The sequence below is a fragment of the Labrus bergylta genome, chromosome 15 (assembly GCF_963930695.1).
Source record: "Labrus bergylta chromosome 15, fLabBer1.1, whole genome shotgun sequence".
Taxonomy (NCBI): Eukaryota; Metazoa; Chordata; class Actinopteri; order Labriformes; family Labridae; genus Labrus; species Labrus bergylta.
In genome coordinates this window covers 16,307,989-16,332,444 of record NC_089209.1, presented here as the reverse complement: position 1 = coordinate 16,332,444, position 24,456 = coordinate 16,307,989, and the positions used below count along the sequence as shown (strand labels likewise).

Genomic DNA, 24,456 nt, shown 5'->3' with positions numbered 1-24,456 from the left:
AATCCTGAAGGGATTCTGCTGGAGGCTTTTCATGTTTACAGAAAAATCAATCTCTCTACCTGAAAGCCATCCTGTATAAAACAAGTTCAAACATTTTAATAGTAATTCAATTACTCTTTCAATAAAAATGTGTAATTCAATTGGGGTTTTGGTTTTTTTTTTTTTTTGGCTTGGGGTTCCATTACAGAAATGTGAATTTCTTCAGAAATTATTTATAGTACAGATTACAGTTTGTAACTCCGAACGCTTGTGGCACAAAAACACTGCACAGCTTGAATCCCTTGTCGTCCGCCATAAGCCTTTTTTGAAGACAGAAAAGAAAAACCCTGCGCTGCGGCAACTGTAATTACATTACAGTCCCACACAGCCACACAGCCACACACACACACACACACACACACACACACACACACACACAGACATTGTTTTGAGCTCAGCACGTCTGCCGGCTGCCACGGGATGTTAGAGGCATGTTGCCATGACGACTGAAAGGGGACACAGAGGAAAGGGGTTAGGGTAGAAGGGGGAGGGGGAGGGTTGTTTCGGAGGATGGATATTGAGGAAGAGAGAGACACACACACACACACACACACACACACACTCTCTCACACACACAGAGTTGCCGGTGTCTTGACAGTGTGTAGCGGCAGCAGAAAACAGTGGAGGCAGACTGTTGGAGATCCATCAGGGGAATAGTCAGAAACCTGCTGCTGGAGCAGAAGCATCACACAGGCAGAGATCACCAGACGGCTGTGTGCATGGTAGGCTATGCTCAGAATGACAATTTTGTGCAAATTTTGAGGCTTATTTTAGATGGGATTTGGACTAAGAGGAAGAGGATGATGCATATTCATGTGCCCTGTCTGTGTCTGTGTTCCTGTTTTTGACTTATACTTTGCCATCACAAGAGGAAGACGTTCATTTAGTTACAGTGAATATGAATAAATACTCATAGGATATATATTAAAGGTAATAAGAAGCACACATGCCTGTGTAAAAGCACAGTGAATCAGCACTGAGCAACTTTACTTCGCATTGAAAGAGCATGTAAGGTAAGCGATTGTGTTGCATGAATGAAAAGATGGTGGGATTGATTGAGAGGGAGGTGTGCATTGTTAAAGTCATAGCAGAGTGAATCAATTGTACTCATGGCACTTGAAAGCACTGATGTGAGTGTGTTTATGTGATGTGTGTGTGAATGCACACGCGATTCATTGTTTGAGGATGTGGGTGTTGTTCGTATATGGTCTATGCTTTCACTTCCTGTGCCTGTGTGTGTGTATGTATGTATGTGTGTGTGTGTGTGTGTGTGTGTGTGTGTGTGTGTGTGTGTGTGTGCTTTGTCTATCTCTCTGTGCTGTTATGATATTTATTGCAATCTTTGCAGTTGGAGTGGGGGAGGGGTTAAAGAGGAGTTCAGGGTATGAATATACTGTTTTTGATAGTCTTTTTGTGTGTGTGCGTGCGTGTGTGTGTGTGTGTGTGCGTCTGTGCGTGTGTGTGCGTGTGCGTGTGTGCGTGTGTGTGCGTGTGTGTGCGTGTGTGCGTGTGTGCGTGTGTGTGTGTGGAGGAGCAGTGTATCTGACATGTACATTCTAAGTTTCCGCTTCAGTTTGTGGCCATGGTACGTGCAGTTTTCAAGCCACCATTACCTGTTTCAATCTAATATCCAGGCCTCTCTGTGTCTCTCAGGTCTCATGAGTACCTTGTCTGATACATCAGAGATGCAGACTCCCACTCTCGGCCCACAGTTCATAGTGGGGCCTCAGGGTAAGGTGCCAGGCAGAAAGAGAGGGCGGCCTCCTATCCGTAAACTTGAGTTCCAGAGTCACTACGTTGAGCCGCTGCTGTCCCCTCTGAAAGTCCCGAAGAAGAGGGGCAGAAAACCTGGCTTTAAGGTCAGCCCCAAAATATTTTTATTATTTGTTTTACCTCTGTTGATTATTTGTTTTGCTCCTCATATGAGTTTGATATAATTTACTGCAATTTACAGTGGGTGTTGTTTGACCTTATTTTACCTGTTTACTTGTGTTAGACCCTAAAGAGGGTTTGAATATTTTCTTTTGATCCTCAGCTTAATCATCATTGTCACAGTAATTAACTTCATCTTCTGGACTTTTGTTTAGAATTATTTTTTAACTCTTTTGAAAAAATAAATCCACAAACTTATCAGGAATTTTATCTTGATACGAACGAGTTACAGATGCAGGCTCACTTAGTCTCTGTGCGGTATTCTCAAAGCTTGGCCACCATAGTTGTGTTAATGCCAGATTACTTTCCAAAATGTACCTCAACAAAAGTGTCAAAAGCATTTCTTTGGTCAAAAGTTTTCAAACACAACTTACAAATGTTTTAAAGCCTCCTTTTTCTTTAACATCCACAATGACGTAGCTCTACTTCTAAAACTTTTGCTGCTGCATTGCTATTGATCACTTTTTTCGTTGTACTTGATTGAATTCTTGAATTCTTGGAATTCTGTCGGTAATGATATTTGCATCAATAACACTACTGCTAATGACATTGATATTGTTGGTTAGGTGATAATATATATGTAGAGGATCTACTATTAATGATAAAAGGTCTACAGTTTCACCCTTCTGACAATCCTGTTGATGACAGGATATATCTAAATGCAATCATCAACATTATGTCCGCTTTATCTTTGTCTGTTCTATTTGCTCCCACAGCAGCCAGTGGCCAAACAATATATCTTTTTCCTGCAATAGTATCTAACTGTTTTCTTCTGAGGTGTAACACAAGCTATTAGTTTTTAACCACATAAACCCAATTGTTATGTATGTTTATATGTGTGTTGTTCTTGTGTTTGTGTGTAGCTGAAGCCCAGGATGGTGATGTCCCCGCTGGCTAACTCTCCTCCAAACAGCACACCAGAGACTGAGATGTGCTCTCTCCCACAGGATGCTGCTATCGTCCCTCACTCTGCCACTCCACAAGTCCTGACAGGTGACCCCCACCACACACACACACACACACACACAGTCTTCTTAAGTTTTACAAGCACCTTCATCGAGTATTTGTTTATGAAGCATAGAATTGATATATATATATACATATATTCTATATATGTAATAACAAGCATGTGTTGAAAGAGATGTAAGCAGTCATGTCAGGTCTGAGAGTCTGAGTGTAGAGGTCTGGAGAATTTCAGTATGAGAGAGATGGTCCTAATATTATAATTTTTACAATTATTATACACTCAGCTTGACTTGCTGGTGTGACTTAAGGGGTTTTAAATGTGGTCTCCCTTTCTTTTTTTTATACACTCAGCTTGACTTGCTGGTGTGACTTAAGGGGTTTTAAATGTGGTCTCCCTTTCTTTTTTTTTGTTTTCTATCTTATCTCTCAATCCCTTTTATATCATGCTCTGACTAGGACTTGCATTCTTTTGTGTTTGTGTGCTGTCTTCCTTCTTTGTTCCTCTAAAAACACAAAAAAAACTTGTTCTCTGTGATGACTAATGCACTGAGTTGTAAAACACTAAACTCGTCTGCATGTAGAATCAAAAACAGCCCGAGCAGCTTGGATCTTCAGTGTATGTTTAAAAATGTTAAAATGAGAAATACACATCTTCAAATATAACCCAGACACGTGTCATTATTTATTCTGTTTCATTCTACTCATCGAGCTTTGCTTTCTCGCTTCGGCTCTGGAGAAAATCAGACATTTTAAAAGAAAAGAAAGCACATTTCATATAGCCATCCTTGTAGTCTTGCTTTCAGTATTTTTCTGTCTTATTTCCCTCGAGGTTGGTCCTGCTCTAAATGAGCAAATATTTAAAGACAATCTTTTGTGTATTTGAGATGGGAATGGGAATCTCATGTGTCAAGGACCAGCAAAAAGGGTCTTTGTTCTTGCATATCATGAAAAGTGTTTGATTTCAGATTGAAAACGTTCAGAAGCACAGTGTATACACACACACACACACGCACACACACACACACACACACACACACACACACACACACACACACACACACACACACACACAGACACACACACTCACATAACTTCGAACCAGTGTGCCCCCTGTGGTGCTATACACATTATGTAAATAATGTCTTTGAAAAATGGGAAAGAATTTCAAAAATAGTCTGTGTTATTGTTTTAGATACTGTTAGAGCAATGTACATTCCCTTTAAAGTACAGTTTTTTTTCACATCATATACAGTATACTCACACACCATTTTTTTTTTTATAGAGATAGTGTTTATATTTATTACTGACAAAACAGCTTTCTGTAAAATATAAATATGTTAAGCATTTTATTTTATTTGTAAAAGGACCATGTACAATATTAAACCTAAATGTTGGCATTTGGTACATTGTTGAGTTAGCTTAAAGCTAATTTACATCTGCAGACCTTCAGCAGGTCATACCATAATTTGAAGGCAGATCCGTCCTGTCTGTATCCATGCCACTCTATAGGCCTCAAAAGTCTGATGTGAATTTTTCAGAATACAATAGAAAACGGTTTCATCTTTATGTGAGCATAAAGCACAGATTAGTCAAACTCAAGCTAAGAAGTGTTTTGCATAAAAGGAAGCAGATTTGGAGGAATTATAGTCTACCTTTCTGCTGTTTAATATCCAAACAGTGAAAAGCTAAAGGAGCTTTTACCTGTGCATACATTTAACTCACTATTAAGAAGTAATGTCAATTGTGAAGGCTGCAGAAGTCAGCAGACGCAACGGATGCTGGTTTAAAGGCAGAGTAACATCTAAAACAGTAAATCTGGCTCTTGAAGCTTTAATGAATCACAGAGGCACTTTGAGCTAAATGCTAACATCTTGTCAAAAGTATAATGCTATTGCTAACATGATGATGCTAAGGCTGTAGAGCCTAATGCCTGAAGCCATGTTAACTGTCTTTGTTAGCATGGTTGCTAATAAGAAAGTCATTGCCACCAACAAAGACAGTCCAGCATTAATACATTGAAATTATCCAATGTTTTTTTTACGCTGTAATTCTTGAGCTTCATTCGAGGTTTTGTAAAAGCACAGAAGTGCTTTCAGCTAAATGCTAACACCTTAGTCAACTTAGTCAAAAGTATGATCCTTACATTATTATGTTAAGCATGTATGGCCTATAGCCTAACATGTATTGCTCCATCTTTATTTAGTACTTAAGCATGTTTTAAAATTAGAACTAAAGATAGTGGAGCTGAGGCTAATGGGGAAGTAATCTTTTAAATATAGTATATAAATATATTATATTCACAAACCAGAACCAACTTGTAAATATTTTGTGAATTTTCAGAATAAGAAAAACATTTCCCTGTTGCATCCTTAATTACAGCATTTTCTAAATGAGCTTGGCTTGAGTGACATCACTTCCTGTTGTTCCCTCTCCAGCAGAGACTCCAATGCCTGATGACTACTTATGTGACCCACCAGTGGACTCGAAGCGCTACGCTGTGGATCCCAGTGACTCTGCCTTTAACCTCATGGCATCCCAGTACCCACAAAAACACTCTTATGCTTATCGTGGCAGCAGTTGTTCTGCCCCAATAGGTGTGTGTAGACAAGCATCCAGCCCTGGAAGCTTCACGGATGGGAACAGGAATGGTGAGAATTAGATGTCCAAACATTGCTATTAGAATATATATATATATTTATTTATTTATTTATTTATGTTAAGACCAATCTAATTAATTGATTAATTAATTTGGATCCCCATTAACCACTAACTAAGTAGCAACTACTTACTGGTGAGGAAATGTGTTGATATTTGTGATAAACAGATTACACATAATTTAGTAATGTTTTTATTTAGAAGTAGTTCAAACATTTTTCTTCTTGTTGTTGAGCTAGCTGTTAGGCTATATATCTTCCCATATCCTGTCTGTATGCTGATATATAAGCCCACTATTTCCTTGCTGCAGCTTCATATTTAAGGACAGGAAACAAGTATGAGAAAAAATGATCCTCAGAAGGAAAACAAATGAATACATTCTTCAAAATGTTGTACTGTTCATTTAAGTTTACCATATCTGTCATGAAATGAACGTTATGCCAGGTAAAACTTGTAGACCGTCCCGTTTTGTTTATTTGTTTGTTGGCTTGTTTTTAATCCCATTCAGTTCAGTATTTTACCATCTCCTTTCCCATTGTCAGCTTACAGTCCAATGCCTGACAGTGGACAGTGCAAGCATGCTGCTGGTAAGGACCCGTCCAGGTGGGGTGTCGAGGAGGTTGTTTGGTTCATCAAAGATGCTGACCCCCAAGCCCTGGGACCCCATGCTGAGGCTTTCAGGAAGCATGTGAGTCCAGACTGCCATGCTTTTGAGTCCATGGCCACTGACAGCTACTGTAATACAGAACGTAGTGGAATTTAACTTTTATTCGTTATACATTGGTGCGACTGTGACTCAGTGGTGGAGTCAATTGGGGATTCGATCCCAAAAACCTGCAGTCGACTTGTTCGATGTCTCTTTGGGCAAGACACTTAACCCTAAATTGCTCCTGCTGCTTCGTATGCGATGTATGAATGTGTATAAATTGGATTAGTTAATACTGATGGATACTTTATGTGAGAGCCTCTGCCATCAGTGTGTGATGGCTATGGGTGTGAATCGGTAGGTATGGAGTAAAAGCACTTTGAGTCGTCAGAAGACTATAAAAGAGCTATAAAAGCTCAAGTTAATTTACCAATAACCACTAAGCCAGAGGTAGGATAGGATACAATGAATTGTTTTATAATAAAACGTGTTGCTTTTCCACTATTTTAGCTTTACTTGTGTTCTTGTTTTGTCTGTTTTCAGTTTTCATTTTTGTAATGTATTGTTCTATAATGTTTGTACTCACACATTTGATCATTATTATAGTATGATGGATGATTTAGTTAGAATTAAACTAATAACTGAATTTTCTTAATCTATACATTCATTATTTGTATTAATAAGTGTAAAATCTGTTAAATTGTGAATTTACTCCCATGGTTCTGTGCTGTGTTTCAGGAGATAGACGGTGACGCTCTGCTCTTGCTGAAAAGTGAGATGATGATGAAATATCTTGGACTGAAGCTGGGACCTGCTCTTAAACTGTGTTACCACATCGACAGGCTCAAACAGAATCGGTTGTGATTTTCTGATCACCTTCCTCTACAAACTGCCCCAATGCAGATTCTACCAAACTTTCTCAACAATCAGCAATACTTCATGAATGCCTGTGGATCCTGAATACACACTCACCAGCTTTTACTGCATCTGCAGTGCATTTTTTTGTCAATTTGGACATGTGGACTGTACATCCATCTGCCATGCTTCACTGGGTATCTGACAGGCTTTAGTTGTAAATAGTAGTATTTTGTCACTTGACCTTTGTTTATTTCATCTCTGCAGTCTGCACACAGCTTAGTGAATCTTACAAACATGAATTTGTGCAGATCTAAATCATGCACAGCCTATAGAGACCTCTGAAGATCTATAGGGGGCAGAAACTTACAGGTGCTTTTACTCAATATCATATTTAAGATATGGGTTAATACATAATGCTGCTCTTGTTCTTAAATGATTGTTTTCTGAGTAAGTTTTCTGATGATTATGTTGACACATACATAACTCCTAGACACAAACTCTACAATAATTATTGGAATCTTCTAACTTTGAGCTGAAGCTAATGTGAATGCATCTTGAGTAAATCCAAATTGGGAGGGGAAAAAACTATTTCATTAAGTGGGAACTCCATAATGAGGAGTATTTTTCTTTTGATCCATTCTATTTTGTATAAAGTCCTTATGTCAGTATGATAAACTCTGGAGGAAACGACAAGTGTTTATCCCACTCACAAACAGTGGAACAAAGGTATTTTCTAATGGGAAAACATTTACAGTGAACCACTGCAAAACAACATTTAAGCCATATGGTGCTACACAAATCTGAGGTGCATGCAGTCAAAAAGACAGGAAGGACAGGAGACACAGACAGGTACCAGGGTTTTTCACTGTGTTCTCATTCTTTGTACATCATGTAAAAATAATTAAGTAGCAGGCCACTTTACATGGTACAGAGTGAGACGCTTGTTTGACTTGGGGTTGCAAAGCAGTGTGAGAAAAAGCAGCAGGTCGCCAACTCAAACAACTTGGTGCTTTTTGAAACCATTACTGCTAGTACATTTACATTTTACATTCTTCACATGCAATATCTCTCTACAGTCATTTCAAATACAAATGCCCGAGATGTGTTATGTCTGCATAATGATATATTGTGGTATTTCATTTTCAGACAGTAGAAATTGACAAACTATTAAGTAAATTATCTTGGGCATTAATAATGTTTTTTTTTTTTGCAACTACTCAATACAAGTATGTCATAAAAAATAACAACCTGTGAACTCATTGATGATCGATCACATGCAATGCTTTAAAAAAAAAACTTGTAAAGTACTTATTTATTGCTTTGTTCTATTTGTTTTGCTAACATTTTGCATAAGTAAGTGTGCCACAGACTTATGCAAGTAAAGCTTGTATGTGTATGTATGAAGTCTGTAAAGTAAAAAACTGTCTTTTTGCCCCAATGAGCTTCGAGCCACAGCAAAATGTAACATTACTGTCCAATTTAGCTTTTTCAATCTGCTTACTTTGTGATTTAAACTTGAATTGAAGTGAAGCAATTGTGTTGCACACGAGCCATTTCTCTAAACTCAAATTTTTTATTACCAGTTTGAGCCATATTTAATTAATGTTGACTCCCTATTGCCATTGTATTTCTTTTTTATATTATTTTCAAAACGACTTTTCCAGATGAAATAAAACTTATTGTTCAAAAAGTCCCCCCCCCCCCCTTTTTTAAAAATGTTTTATTAGATATTTAGTAGTGCTAAAACACATTTATTTATTTCAACACCAGGCAAAATGTATTAACGTGTTATATGAACCATAGGTGTGTTATGAACTCAAAAGGGGTTACAGGACTTTATTTTGAAGGGCGCGAGATTGCCTCTGCTGTAGTATCGCGCGAGTAGAAGGGATTCACTTCCCGTATGAACATTCCATCAGAGATATTCATGCGGCTTACACAAATGTGTGCATCTGTCTGACAGAGGTGAACATGGCTGAGGTTTCGGAGAGGACATTGCAGGTCGCCGTCGTGGTTTCTTTTGCTGCCGGCTTTGTGGCAGGGTGGCAGGCGAACAGAATGAGGAGGAAGTTTCTGGACTGGAGGAAGAAACGCCTGCAGGACAAACTATCAGAAACTCAGAAGAAGCTAGATCTGGCGTGAATGGTAATTGGGTCACTACACACGTCTTAAATATTCGGACACTCCTTTGTTTCAATGTTGGTTTGGTCTTAAGATCACGTTTATAATTGCACTATTTAAAAAGCTCTATTTAACACGTGTTTAATTCTTTATTTTCCAGGTTTGTGGGTGTCTGTCTGGTCTGCTTTGTAAAGCTGCAGGAACCTGGATCCTGGGCACGTCACTGAACTGTGAAGAGACTCAAAGCTGCCCCACCTGACTAATGAACTACCCACATGATACCACCACACCCTTTTAAAAAAGAAGATTTTCAATGGGATCTTTGGTCATACCTCTTGTCCTCGGAATTTTGAGAACCAGCTTCAATGTTGTCTTGAATTGTGCTGTACCAGATGTTAGCATATCTACGTTTCTATCTGTGCTGTGTCTGAACAAATAAATTATTTAGTTTTTCATCTTTACCTTATTGTGAAGTTTCAGTGTGTTTGGAAAGCCAGTCTCACCCAAAGAGGATATAGCTTTCATGGAGTGAGGTTATGTGGCTCTTGTCATGTGCATTTCTCTCTACATACTGCTTCAATATTTATTAGTCACACACAAGTTAGGTGTCTCAACAGTGATGTTGAATTTGACAAAGCAGTTTTAAACAAATAACCAAAGTGCCCCATGAACTTGTGTTTCTGCCCAGTTCATTGTGAAAACATGTTGCGAATAGTCCTTACTCTAGGTGAAAGTTAACGATTATAATTATATCAGTTTTATTTTGAAAGTCTCATTCTTTGAGTTCTTGATCTAACTTTTGCTCTTACTTGTGGCTCCATCTGCTGGATGATATTGAGAATCACACCTTAGTCATGCTATTTGCAAAGCCAAGTGAATGTTTAATCGAAGATGAAAGAGGATTTATAGTATTTTTATGAAGAAAATATTTAACTACACCATTACCAGGCATGTGTACTGAAGGGAGATATTCAAAAAAGAGAACGGAACATTTCATTTTAGGTGTTAATCATGTGACTGATGAATCATCTTCCCCAAAAAATTGCTAGTCTGAGAAAAATGATCTTAATGGAGGGTTTTTAAGTCCAGCTTTTATTTGCCATGTTTTCATGTTTTGATGAAGACTGCTTTTGATTATGTGGTCAAAATTCTGTTTACAATAACAAGTATTAACCTTTAGGCTCAATAATAGAACGTTTTTTTTTTAACTTGTATGGTTTGGTTGTTTTGTTTGACATGTTCATAGATAATGTGATGAGTAATAGCTCATTTGGGTCTACACATTAGTCCATAGGTGGTGCTATTGCACTTCAAGACTTTATGCAAACAACTCAAGTTTTTGCCTACAGCGTCCTAGTCGGCTCTGAAATTAGATCTTGAGAGCAGATCTGTCTTTTTCATCTTTGCCAGTCTAGCCTATTACCACCTCTCAACAAGCTTTTGACAAGGCCTGAAGAAGCCCCTTTCCCTGCAGCACTCCTTCAGCGGCTTGATGAGAAATAAGGTGGAAAGAGGGTTCAAGAGGTATCAGGGGACTTTATGATGCCAGACAAATACAAAACGTCTTTTCAGAGCTGTAGCTCTCTCAGGTAAGTAAAATTCCCCTGTCTAAATATTAGATACAGAAGTGAAGACACTCTTTTACTGGTGTGCAAGTGATAAAAAGATTGAGTACATTTAAATAGGTTTTACAGTCGGCTACTTAAATTGAAAGGAGACAATTAAAAAATGAGTAGGCTATAACTCTTAGTGTTGATGTTTAATCAGGTTATGTATGAAATCTAATTCAGGTACTTAACGTAAAGTGTACACTATGAGGGCGGTTGGCATGAATATGTATCCAGTTCAACAGAAGATATTACATATAATTTCTCGATAACAGTTTGGGTGTCTGCTCCCTGTGTGCAAACTCCCTTTCTGACTTTTTTTCTGGGCCTGAATTAACAATGTGTCGGTTGCGAAGGTACCCGGCTCTACGTATCGGCTCTTTTAAGTGATTTATGGGATCCGACTCTCCTTTTAATTCCCCTTTGTTATGTATTAGGAAAGACAGACTAAAGGGTTGATCCTTTCTCCACATTGCTCAACTATAGGCCCACCTAGTGCTCAGTGGTATAAAATAATCTTTTATACCACACATAATGTAAGATGATCGTGGGAATTATAGCCTGCAGTTCAGTAGCCTACAATTACGATGAATAATTCAGTAAAATACATGCACACATATCAAAATATTAACTTGTCACACACGATTTTCAGGGGCTTCTGATTCTGCAATTGCATGCAATTTTCGGCGTGGATGCATTTCTCGACAAAACACCTGTTGAATTCCCATCAGGGGCAACCTAATTGGTGAAAGTAGGGTGTGACGTCATTGCCAGTTTGCACGTAATGTCCAATGATTTGTGTTTGCAGAAAGTGGCGCTTAAAACGTAAAAATTAAAGCGATAAAATGATACTGCGCGGGCATTGTTATTGGGACCATTGGTATAATTCCTTTGACCAACTGGTGTTTCAAAGATGTAAGGCCAAGAATCTTCCAGCAGCTCTGGTGACAACAAGGAAAACTTCCTTCTGCACCCACAGGTTAGCTAGCAGGCGTTCAGGGGGATAGCTCATAGCTCCCCAATGAACAAAATAAGCAGCAGCAGTCAGAACAGGCGAACAGTTCGAGACAGCGTTGTTATGAACTTGGGCTAAGCAAGCAAGTTAGCAATATCTAGTGCAGGGGTAACAAACTTTACCTATAACTCCCCATTTAAGCCGCCTGGCATTTGTTAACAGTGTAATAAACAACGCCTACACTAGGTGACACTACTGGAGTCCAAGAGCAGCCAAGTGGGGAAATTAACAACGAAGCAGGTCTTGGACTTGGGATAGCAATGACCTATCCATAACCAGAATGGGGAGGCTGACCTTTCAGGATAAACAAAACAGATTCTATTGGAAAGTGACATTCTTGGAACCCTTTACCAAGAAAGCCAGGAGGAAGACGTCTTAAAGGTAGGAGTGCAGTTGTGTATTACCACCATCATCGTCATTATCATCATCATAGACTATCTATAAAAGCACAAATCAAGAGAGCTTAATATCACTTATGTCACACTAGTCACTATAGAGTAATCTAGTTACATTATACTTGGATTTCATGTTCTTAAACATTTTCAGTTTCATTGACTTGCTGTTTAAGTTCACTTGAATAGCATAGCCTAGTTTTAAGAAAGAAAATGAGAGATGACAGAGAGCTTAGCAGGAATTAAAAAGTGCGAAGGAAAGTGTTGACAAATGGAGGGGAAAATGAGTGTCATGGGAGGAGAAGTGTGTAGCTGTTTGTGTTTCGGCTGGGAATCTGGAGCGGGTGTTATTGTCGCTCAATGTCTAATACCGTGGCTAAATTGTGATGAATAGCTTGCTCGATTGTGGTGTGTGACTGTTTGTTTTGTAACAAGCTGTGTGTGATTGTGTGCTACAGCAGTGCTGCTGCGTGTAGCTGAGAGGTATTTTGGATAGACAAAAGAGGGATGGTGACAAGAGGAGATAACGTACAAGAAAAGCAAAAACACATGGGAGGGAGACAGAGAACGAGAGGGAGAGTTTGACTGCCATGACTGATCAGATTTTCCTAATTGGCACGTAGACCTCAGAGCCCATGTCCTTCGCCTATATTGAGTGTGCTCAGAGAGTGTCATGTTTAATAAGTTTCCTGACTGGCTTTCTGCTTGTGTGACTGTGCCCTCTGTCTATAGGGTGACTGCAAAGCAGGGAGGGAGGAAGGAGGGAGGAGAGAAGAAGAGCCAAAAAGGGAAAAGAGGACTAGATCGACAGTGTCAAATATAGGCAAAGCAGAGGAATAATAAAAGACCTCTGCTAGTTATGCTGCATTTAGAAAAAAAAGACAAAGTGCCTTCAGCTATGCTAGCGGCTCAGTGAGACTACTTGCATAGCAGCGTTATAAGCTTATTGCTAACATAACCACGCTAACATGCTTACAGTGGCAATGCTGATGCTGAGCAAATGAAATGTTTACAGTGGTCATTTTATATTCGCTGTAAGCATGCTAAGATTTGCGAATAAGCACTGCACACAAAGTGCATATCAGGCTGGTAGCTGGACATCTTAACACTTGTATTGCTGATATTTGACATAAACCAACTTTTTTGAGAAAACTAAAAATCTGACCCGTTATTAACCGTATTAACATGGCAGTCACACTCTTGGTGGAAAGCTCTAATACTGTAATAATGTTGCACCATTGTGTTCCATTTTGTAGGTCCTCTACTTACATGAAATCTGAGAATCATTCTCATTTCACTGTTTCACAATTAATCAGCAGTCAGCACCTAAAAACACATAAAAATCCATAGGGACACTGTTCCAAAATAAAAGACATTTGATTCCCTATTAGAAGTTGAAAACAACTAATAGAAGCATTCTATCACTTCTCAGTTTAAGGTATAATATGTAAAATTTTATTAGAATGTTTACATTAAAATAACTACATTCACTAACTTTCATGTATATTTTTTTGTCTTAATTCCTTACTTAATTATATAATTGTAACGGGACGTGTCATGTCATGATGGCCGCCATCATAGACACATGTTTTTCGTAGAACTCAACAGGTTCTTCCTGAAGTCCTTTACATTGTTGTTTAAGTTAAAGTAATGTATTAAATTATTTTAAAAGTACAATAAACGTCACTTTTTAGGACCGCTCGCATTTTTTAGCTGACGGTATTATATTGCGATAATAGTATGAACGCATATTCACTTCAACCCCCCTTTCCCCCCTCAAACAAGCCTGCAATGCAATACTGAATAACTTCTTTGCATGATCCCAGAGAATGATGTCTTTATAAGTAACTGTGTGTTCAGTTCTAGGAATGTTGTAGCTTCTAACTGAATCTGTGTAGTTTTAAGTTTCCTATCTCCTACTGATGTGTCTTAAGCTGCTGCTCAAAACACCACATTTCCTGATATGGCTCTTCATAATAAAAGCGTTCATCAACATGATTAGAGGGGACTTTTATTGTGAAGGATTTGTTGGTAGTGAAATGTGTATATCATTCAATTAAGGGAGCTTCAACAGAGTTACAAATAACAGATTTTCAATACCACCGTAGGGAGTTACAATGTTAACAGCCGTTACCTTGACCACGTGTCAGAGCCACAGCCTGCTGTCTTTAATCATTTTGGACTTATGACAAGCAAGTTGTCAGTTGAAGCACATGTTTAGCAGGGAGACTCGTAATGGAGTTACAAATCTGTGCTGCGCTGGTGCAGTGACACCGAGACGAGCCATTACAGCACATAGTCCATGTTAAAGCCTCAATCACGCTGCAAGCGAGCAAACCCACTTAATGTTGCCATTATTTGCTGAAACTTGGAGAGGAGAGATTACAATTTTACCCGATTGCAGTGCCATAATTCACTTTCATTGTAAATGATGACACCTGCTCTGACACGAGGAGCAGGCTGAGCCCTTTGATCAGTGTGCGTGTGAGACCTCAGGCTTTGCTCCGAGTGTCAGAGCAAAACATGGCGAAGACCAGGAGACTAAGTCTGAGCCGTCGTCTGCCACAAATCACTCTGAATTTGATGATGGTATGGAAAAAATACATAGTGTATAAAATGCAGCCATCAGTGGGCTTTGATTGCTTCAGTCCATAGCACCTCAAGCCCCAATGAGGGTTTACATGTATATGGATGACTGGGACCATGTCTCAATTAAGTACGCAGAATGTGGATAGGAGAAATGTGCAAAAAGATTTCCATTTAAATGGTTATGTGATTGTGTCTCACTGTATTTGATCAAGGTTTATTTTGTAACATCCTTTCCAGAAGGCTTTTATGTAAGACGAGACAGCAGCACCACCACCATCCTTTTTCTTGAACGGGAGAGGCATCCCATTATTCACAGAGATTTTTAACAAATCTTCATGAAAGAACCGTTTCAGCCACAAAAAAGTATCATCTCTGATGTAATGCTGTAAGTAGGACAAGTAGAACAGGATTTTCTTGTTTTCACAGGTTCACAGAATCTGCTGCTCCCATGCTTTTAGGAAAAGTGATGTGATGACTTATCAATAATAAGCCATAGATAATGACATTTGTGAAAATCCAAATCAAGTATCAGCACTTGTTTTGTAATTTACTGGTGAACCAAAAGTTGTTCAGTCTATTACTGATTTATCAAGCCTCATTCTAAGGTCAGTTATCTTAAGGCCATTAGTTGCAACTCAAATCAACCTTCAAAGGTATACCTAGCACTGTCTCATAAAACTTGAAATATGTGCTTCACAGCAAATTTTCCACCAGCCTCATTTGATCAAACTTTACCATCTGTTAATGTCAATATAGGCCAATCTCAGTTTGTAAAATAGCAACACTTTTCAAACATTTTTTAACCATGTGTTTTACAGGATTTGTGGTAGTCGAGGATAGAAAAGAGAAGAAAGCTGGGAACCTTGTCCTTTTGAATGTAAGATGTGAAAGTGCTGTAAAAAGCCAACTTCATTTTACAACCTCTTATAAGAAGGTTTTTTTTTTTGTCCCAACAGCTTTACCAACTGTACAGTTATTAACTTGAAAGCGAGATAGCACAGGCCATGTGTGGGAATGGGTTTGTGTGCTTCCATTGCATTAAACTGAGCAGAAACTCTCTCTTCTTAATATTAAATTATTAGACTCTTTTATACAGCCTGTTTCAAACAGGACTCTTCTCCGTTACACCTCACCTTCTGTGTAAAGGGTATGGAGCTGGAACAGTGAGAAAGTCAACCTGATGCTAAAGAGACATGTGAGGAAGTAACAAAGAGGTACTAAAGTCTGTGTAAACAGCGAAGATGGCAAAACAGAACAGCGCTTTTATGTGTGCGTCTGTGTTGCGCCTGAAATATCCCTAAGATTCCTTTTCACATACAGAATGCAGCTCAGTGTGAGACTATCCCTGTCGGATGGGTTGGGGGGTTTCAGGAGGCAGTACATAATGTAAAAGGAACTAAACAGAAATGACGGTTGAGGAAACAGTTTTCCTCCCTTAATTGCTCACTTTTGGTCCTTGTGCTGTCCTTGAGGAAATATCTGGCTATTTAGCTGTTAACCTGCTATTATACTTTGTATTATTGGTATCTGTTGCCTGGGAAATAGCATACAGTGAGTTTATTAAAGCCTCTTTGTTGGAAACAGTTTCTTTCTCATGCTTGAAGCAAAGCTGATGACAGAGTGAACCTTAAAAGTAAACTTGAGTTGAAAGGTGCTTTGCGGAGCTGAGGGGTATTGCAGAGTTGAAGACTTCGAGTGACAACTTTTACATTACATTTAGTTATTCAGCCTTTTGTTAACCTCAAAATATTGATTCCTGCTGCTTTCTTATTTTAAATCAGGACAGGGGAACTTGAGTTAATCCTTAAAAAATGTGTTTTGTAGCCCCTTGATTAATCTGATCAATAAATGGTTTGGTTCCGCTGCCCTCCTGCCGTCAGGATGATTCACAACAAACTCGTTTTGCTCAAATGAGTCCAATCTGCTGTTCGGAAAGTGTGTTTGGTCCATTAATGGGTAGAGTGGGGTGCTGGTAGCACTACAGGGTTACGACTTCATTTTCCACTGGGAGCAGCCAGTCTAAATGGATGCACTCAAGATGCTCTGGATAAAAGCACCAAATAAATGACAGCTGTGACATTAAGCTATATACAGTATTGGTACAGGCTGTCCACTCCGCTCACATCCTCTCAGTTTTTCTTTTAGTCCTAAGTAGAACAACCTGGACGCTCTCAGGGAAGTGTTTGTGGTTTACTCTCTTTAGTTATAAGGGAAAAAGATGTTGAGGGCCACAGGCTTTTTATTTTCTTTAAGGCAGAACCAACATGTGAATTATGTCTCCATTTGTACTCACCTTTTGAGAGGTGCAAACCACCGATATAGGTTTGGTCTAAAAAAACCTTTCAATGATGCACCAATGATATTTTGAGGTTTATACAAAAATGGGATACATTTCAATATAAGTCCCATTTTTTTATGTCTAATAGCTTTGCTCTTCTTTCTTTATTTCACTCCAAGCACAAAATGTTTTCATCTTTAAAATAAAAATTAATAACTGCATTAAAAAAAAAGTAGACTGCTTAAGAAGATTAGATACTTAAAGTTTAAAAAAAGACGATTAAGAATTTAAGAAAGGCAGAAGATCCACTGAAGGACTCAGAGTTTTGAAGCTGACTTCAGAAGATTAATTTAAATATGCTGACCAAGTTCTTTTTTCTTCTGTCATAAATTAAACTGCTGGATGGATTAAAAACGGAGGCATATTTTTACCACACTCAAATAAAAATGTAACATTTGGACTGATAGAACAAGTATGTCTTCAATGACAAGGAGGTGTTTTGAAAGACATAAATTATGATGCCCATCTTCTGCATTTTCTCGTGTAAAATTGAGTGGTCATTGTGTATGATGAGACTCATTTTCTGTAATGACTGTCTTACAAAATACGAGTTTCTAAAGTTATCAGCTTTGAAACGTATCCTAAATTGAGTAGCTTGTGAAGAAAATTGGACTTATAATCCTTAATTAAGTTTCCTTGTGAACCTTAATTTGTACAGCCCTTTCTTAAAACAAACTTCCACATGTGCCTTCAATGAAATAAACAACAAAAATGAACTGAGGTATATTTGTACAGCTAACATCAACATGACAACAGACAAACAACTTATGCAATCAGATAAACAAAACAAATGGTAAATTCTTTGAGTTAAGGACACTTGAGTTTTAATTTAGGCTTCTTAAAAGCCTATTTTTAATGATGTTTTTAGAAGTTATTTAAAAGATGAAGATGATTTTGTTTGCCTAATGTTCACTGGAAGGCTGATCCACAATACAGGCACTCTAATAGAGAAGCCATAGTCAACTTCTCAAAAATGAAATGGCCCTGCTAAATGATCTAAGGCTGCAGCTCAGTTTCTAAATAGATAAATCGCCAGCAATCCAGCTCAAAGCCCGGCATTATGTACCTTAACTAGGGTAGTGTGATAAGACAATTTTGGGTAGTTAAGAATTAGAATGAGTCGATGATCTGCCAAAGCAAAGAAATTGTAGTATCGGGCTACAGTGTACTTGCTATCCGTTGCAGTTCTATGCTCATACACAGGTTCCCCTCCCCTTTTGCTTCGTAACAGAGCAGGACTGAAAATGAAAACACCACTTAAAAGTCAGTCACTTAAAAACAACAACAACCTCCATCGCATATATTTGGAACTGCTTTGGATGTTTCCAAACCAACAGGGCGTAAAGAAAACTGTTAATTTGCAAAGTTTGCACAGATAAGGTTGGCACTTTAGATGGCAACACAGCAAACCTTTTAAGAGACCGCATCCTTAACAGCATGCTGAGATTCAAACAGTGAGGAGATCAGACACGCAGTCAGTGGAGGATCTTATCCCGTTGTTTTAATCGTTGTTGGAGTTATTTTGCCAAGTTACTGTATTGACAAGCCACTCCACACGAGGCTCACCTGTTGTAATGATGGAATTGAGAAATAAATGACTTTATGAAACAGAGGGAGGCCATGTCAGCGAGGTCCGGAAATTGGCTGTGCTTATTAAAAATGTTTTGAATAGTATTTAATTTAATTGCATGCATTTCTCAGCAATGAAGCAGCTCTTCCTCCTCTCATTGAAGTGTGTAGAAGGCAGGTGTGTGTAACTATGGTCACCGCTCTGTCTGTCAATCAAACGTTGGCCGACCCCGGTATGAATAAAAATCAAGATAACTTAATAAGACTTCTTCACTGCATGACCCGGTGTCACAGAATAATCACATTCTGGACTGTGTGTAGCTTTTATTGCCATTCTTACCAATCTTTAAAAAAAACTAAAGTAAATCCAGTAATGTCATTCAGAATGACTTTACTTTATTTTAGCATCTACATCACAAGCATTGACTGAACTGAAACACTCTTAATCCTTCAAAATTCTGAACACTTTGAAAAACAAGCAATATATGAAAATAAACTTGTGAAAAAACATGAATATAACAATAATAATATATCATAATAATGAATAAATATAAATAAATGAACTATGTTTTTGAGGTAAAGGTGATGTACTCTTGTGCCCAAACTTTAACTACGAACACTTTGAAACATATTCCAATCATGAAAAAACCTCTGGACAAAAAGAACGTCGCCACACAGCATGTGGCACAGTCATCGTTAAATCTCTTTTATCTTGTTCTCATGATTGTGGGAAGCCAAAATCGCAATTGAAATCAAAACTTGATTGATTTCCCAGCCATACTGCATGTTTTCAAATGAATGCATCACTGTTTGATGTTCCTGATGAATGCTCAAATTGGTTTTAAAGACACAGCAGTGGACACAGTACTAAATCATAATTATAAAGTAAATGTACAAATTGTGCTTAAAAGTGGATCAGAGTGCAGGGAAAGAATATTTGGCGCTAGCCTTCAGTAGCCCTGAGACAGTCTCTGAGGGATTTCAGGCAGTTTTTGGATTATTGGGTTTACTTTTTTTTTTTTTAATTGTTGGGTCTTTTATGCCTTTATTTTAGAGACAGAATAGTCAGAATTTGGGGAAAGACATTCGGTAAAGGAGTCACAGGTTGGTTTCAAACCCGGGCCATCCGCTTGGTGGACTGTAGCCTCTGCACATGGGGCGCACACACTAACCACTAGGCTACCGTCGCCCTGACTTACTGGTTTTAATGGAAGAAATACCAGTATCGTCAGCATAACATGACTGTTAACATACAGTACTACATTTCTTTATTGACTTGGCAGTATGATGGTAGTTTCCCTTTCCTTGGAGATAACTGCTCATCATACTGCTTAAAAATCCAACATGTTCTTTACTCTTATCACATAAAATCTTAGAGACCCAAGACCAAACAAGTGATGCTTACTTTTGATGTTTTTGATACTTCCAAGTCAATACTTAACCAATATCCATCGCATAGCGTATCAATGCACTTGAAAGTGTAGTGGTAATGGATATGTGACGGATAATGTGGAGGTAAAGTTACAAAACCAATCTTCATTTTAAAGAATGGTTTGCCATTTTGTCAAAAAAAAAGTTTTTTTATAGTGTAAGATGAAAAGATTTATGATTCTTTCATATTCATACACTAAATTAAAAGCTATTGCCTGTATGTGATTAGCTTAGTTCCACAGTTTCTACCTACATCACTGCAGTAAGGTGACCAATGAAATCCATAAAGCTGTAAAAAAAAGTTTTCTGAATTTTTTTCAGTTTTTTTTTAGAGGAGACAGATGAAAGAAAAGCCTTTCCTGAGACAGAAACTCACAGCAGGACATGAATCAAGAATTCATCCCAGATCACAGGGAGTCAGCGGCCCATCTGCCAGCCTGACCTCGACACAGTTACTCCATACTGTTTGATGCAGAGCTATAGTCCTTAATTTAGCACTGTCAGGCCACCTCCTCATTTATTTATAGAATAGTCTTGAAAAAATATGACTAAGTGAAGCTTTTAACTTTACATACTAATCTGATGTAAGGACATGTTGACAATTGCTGTTACTTTTCTTATCTAAGCACAGCTGGCCAGAGACATAAACGATTAGAAAGCCTTGCTAAACTTTATTTTAATTAAAACAAAAGTGACACACAGTCGCTCCCTAAGGAAAAACCTGTCACATGAAGTGTATTCACTAGTCATTTCATGTCACGTTACACATTTGTGCCCACTTACCATTTAATAATCCCTGCAGTTCTGACAAAATTAACCTTTTAATGTGAGACAGTGCACATGAATGTGCCTAAATTTCTGATTGTGTGTTTTCACTCTTAGCATGCCACACACAGTTTCAACAAGGGCAGTATACGCACACACAGAGTCAGCTCGACTGTGCAAACTGCTTATTCCAGCTGACGGAGTGTATAATTCCTACATTGGAATAATAATGACAGCATTTTAATTCAGATGGATAGGGTATAAATTAGATTCAGGGGCTCTTTGCATATTGTCATTATTGAGTTCTGCATCATTCTCTCTGTGAGAGCAAAATGAATTGAGAGAAGGGATGGGTTTACATGTCTAACTTGCTGAAGCGACACACAAGTCTCACCTTGCAGCAATTTGAGAGTCTAAAGTGAATTTAAAGTGTATCTTAATTATATCCCGAAATGAAACAGCAAAACACACACACACACACACACACACACACAAAATGATGTATTTACACACATATTCAGGGACACACAGCCACCCTGATGGTATGCAACCTGAAAGTAAATGGCTGCAATCACATTAAACGCCCCGGCAATTACAGAGAGAACAAACAGCCTTTTCTTTGCAGCATTTCTCATAATGCCACTTCCTGCAGTGCTCTAATTGTGCTCCATTTGCCGCAGAAAAAATTATTTATGTCACTGTTGCTACATACAAGCACCCAAACAGTTAATCAAAGAGGCGAATTTTCCCTTTTCTGTGCTGCACTCAGAACCGTCAAGTGTCTTTGAATGAATACGGAGCATCTTGATGTCATCTAAGGCCTTATAAGAGACGGATAAGATGTTTCTTTCATTCTCTCGAGTCTGTGTGATGGCCTGTGGCGAGGGTTTAGCTAAAAGAGAATTTCCTAGCGCGGATCAATAGTCTTGTGTTATGATTATTATCACATAAGGGACTCAGCTGTCTTTTCATTTTTATGGGCAGAAGAGGAAGGGACATGAAGAAGAAAATGTTCTTGTCAATATGTGATCTCAGCCTTTCAGGGACAGACAGGATGTTGTTGGTTTCAAATATTTTTCAGCCATGACACCATTCTCAAGTCACATATGGTGTTAGCATCCAAGAGCTCTGGGCTACTCATCACTGCAGCTCTAAACTTTATAACCCAAAACTGTCATGTTAATCATGTAGCCTTAGGTGTGGTACTACCTGCATAGACAGCAATGCATAAACTACCAAAAACGAAATGATGGCACAGCATGTTGGAGCTGCAACAAAAATGTGACTTTTTTTCATGAACTGATACAACTTTTTTTTACAAGTGTGGCTTCAAGCTGATTTGGAATAATTTGATAGTAATTCTCGTTTTGATTTTATAAATGTGCCATTTTTTCAATGCAAAGGTAATATTTGACTTATAGTTATTTAAAGGGCTGAAAGCAGGGGCAAGTAGAACAAGTATACAACTGATTGTGAAAAGTTATTATTTATTTATTTGAAGAGGGATAGTGTACATTAATGAACATTCAGACAGCTGCTAATGTACCCAAGTTAGCCGAAAGACACATTTTCATCTTCAGTCTCTTTACCAGATGTTCTTTGGCATCATATAATTAAATATCACCCATTAGCACACCTTCATTAGAATAGGAAAATACAGATTTATGCAATACAATTGAGGTAACAAGAACAAATAATACCAAACATAGGACCTGGTACAGTTAAAGCTACCATGGGTAGGTACAGGTTCTGGCACAATGTTTACTATTATGTTGTGTTCTTGCAATCTCATGTGATCAGATGCCCCCCATATTCATCCACCATGGTCCATCAGTTTTGTGTGCTGGTCTTCTCATGGTACATCTGAGGGATTGCTGATTTAGAAAAAGACAGCAAGTCTACTGTGATGGTGGAATTTTTTATGACACCTCCATCATTCATTTTTCACAGCCTGTTGGCCCCTTTTGGTATTCTGTTACACACTGTTAGTCTTGAACTTGAGATACTGTATAAAAATGTCCAAGGGCAAGTAAAGTAGATAAAAAGCACAGGTGTGTAAAAAAAGAACAATAAACCATTATTTCAAAGGTAATAAAAAAAAAGTTTGAGCTGATTTTAGCAATATTTTTGCCCAAAATATAGTACATCTATAAACTTTGTGCACAATGTGAACACGGATCTCTGCATCTTCATTCCAGATATATTTACCCTTTGGATAGATTTGTTCTGTTTGGTCTTGCCACTTGTTTTTGCCACTGTTTAGTTGGGCTGCTGGTGCAAATACTAGGAAAAACAGAATTAATGAGCTTTTGGGTAAATAAATGGATTTCGTTGTTCAGCGTGCTCTTTTTCTTCCTCTTTTCTTTCACCACAACTCTGGCTGTCTCATCAGTTCTTCCTTTAATGATTTAATCAACCTTTTTAAAAAAAGGTTTTTTTTCCATCCCAAATGGCTTTGCTTGGTGAGCCTTCTGAGGGACCTGACGGTAATGAAATAAAGCTCTCAGTTCTGCTAACAGAGTGTTCGGCCTAAATGACTTTGAGCGAGGATACATTGGAGAGAGGGATGAATAATGAAATCCTTACAAAACCATTTTGGATCCCTTGTGCAGCTACATGGACCTTCATCTAGGCATTGGCAGGGTTTCCTTAATTTGGGCAATTTGTAAAGCTAAAACAATTCAATGGGGACCCCGAGGGCAACCCAATCAGTGAAGATAAAAGGTTGGATCATAAGCGGCTCCCGCACATTTATCCTCAAATTTGAAAGAGTTACACTTTGATAAAATGTGTAATCACCATCAGACATGTTTGCCACGGGGATGAACAGGCTTTGCTACCATGTAGCAGAAGCACAAAGTAAAACTCTTTATGATGTTCTTTCCGGAAAAAAAAACACTGAAGCCAGAAGTTTTATACGGTTTCTCTGAAATGTCAGAAAGCAACCATGGATTCACTCTCTTCAAATACAGTCGGCCTTATTGCCCTCTTTCATCTTCTTTGTCCCTCTTCGTTTACCTTTGATCTTACATTTCTGACTTTCCGATCCCGCTCCGCCGCAGCACTTACACCTGTAGACAAAGAAGAAAGACAGAAAGGGTTCCGCTTTTAGTAAAAAATTGGAGAAACATGCAGAAACGTGTAAATAGCACGCATACACACAGGCTGTATCGTCTGCCGAACATCTGCTTGCCATCAAACGTGGCATCAAAGGCTGCTTGTTACTCGTATTGCATTAGCTTCCTGATGTTTCAGCTTTGATATGGCACAGCATTACTTCAGTGAGAGACACTGCCTGAAAGTCTGCCAGCCGCTGTCCTTCAGGTCCCAACAATACGAGTGTCTTTCTGGCTGTCTGGATAATCAAATGAAGATGGATGATGCACCAAAAACTCCTGCAAACATCTATCTCACAAAAACTCCCCAACAATGCAGCTCTATCACTGTGCATAATATTACAAGCTTTTACAGTTTGTCCTTATCAATATTGTCAGGAGCAACAAAAAAATGTTTCTGTCACGTTTCTCACGCAG

General features: G+C 38.4%; 1 protein-coding gene across 3 annotated transcripts; it reads left to right on the top strand.

Moving 5' to 3' along the window:
* The first annotated feature begins 580 nt into the window (after positions 1 to 580).
* Positions 581 to 7,847, top strand: scml4 (Scm polycomb group protein like 4). Of its 3 annotated transcripts, none has more exons than XM_020642072.3 (6): positions 581 to 761; positions 1,693 to 1,898; positions 2,835 to 2,964; positions 5,376 to 5,585; positions 6,135 to 6,280; positions 6,977 to 7,847. In XM_020642072.3, exons 2-6 carry the CDS (start codon positions 1,698 to 1,700, stop codon positions 7,100 to 7,102), a joined length of 813 nt encoding a protein of 270 aa, XP_020497728.1. In that variant the 5' UTR covers positions 581 to 761; positions 1,693 to 1,697; the 3' UTR covers positions 7,103 to 7,847. The 3 variants fall into 3 exon arrangements, with proteins under 3 accessions (XP_020497728.1, XP_020497727.1, XP_065819991.1); XM_020642071.3 differs by having other exon boundaries at positions 583 to 761; positions 5,373 to 5,585; XM_065963919.1 differs by lacking the exon at positions 581 to 761 and adding an exon at positions 783 to 1,052 and having other exon boundaries at positions 5,373 to 5,585.
* Positions 7,848 to 24,456: the final 16,609 nt, after the last annotated feature.

Bases quoted from the DNA above. Each gene is read 5' to 3' on its own strand.
- scml4 (XM_020642071.3), top strand. From the start codon at position 1,698: ATGAGTACCTTGTCTGATACATCAGAGATGCAGACTCCCACTCTCGGC. The intron at 1,899-2,834 runs GTCAGCCCCAAA...GTTTGTGTGTAG, and splicing joins GCAGAAAACCTGGCTTTAAG to CTGAAGCCCAGGATGGTGAT. The intron at 5,586-6,134 runs GTGAGAATTAGA...TCCCATTGTCAG, and splicing joins CACGGATGGGAACAGGAATG to CTTACAGTCCAATGCCTGAC.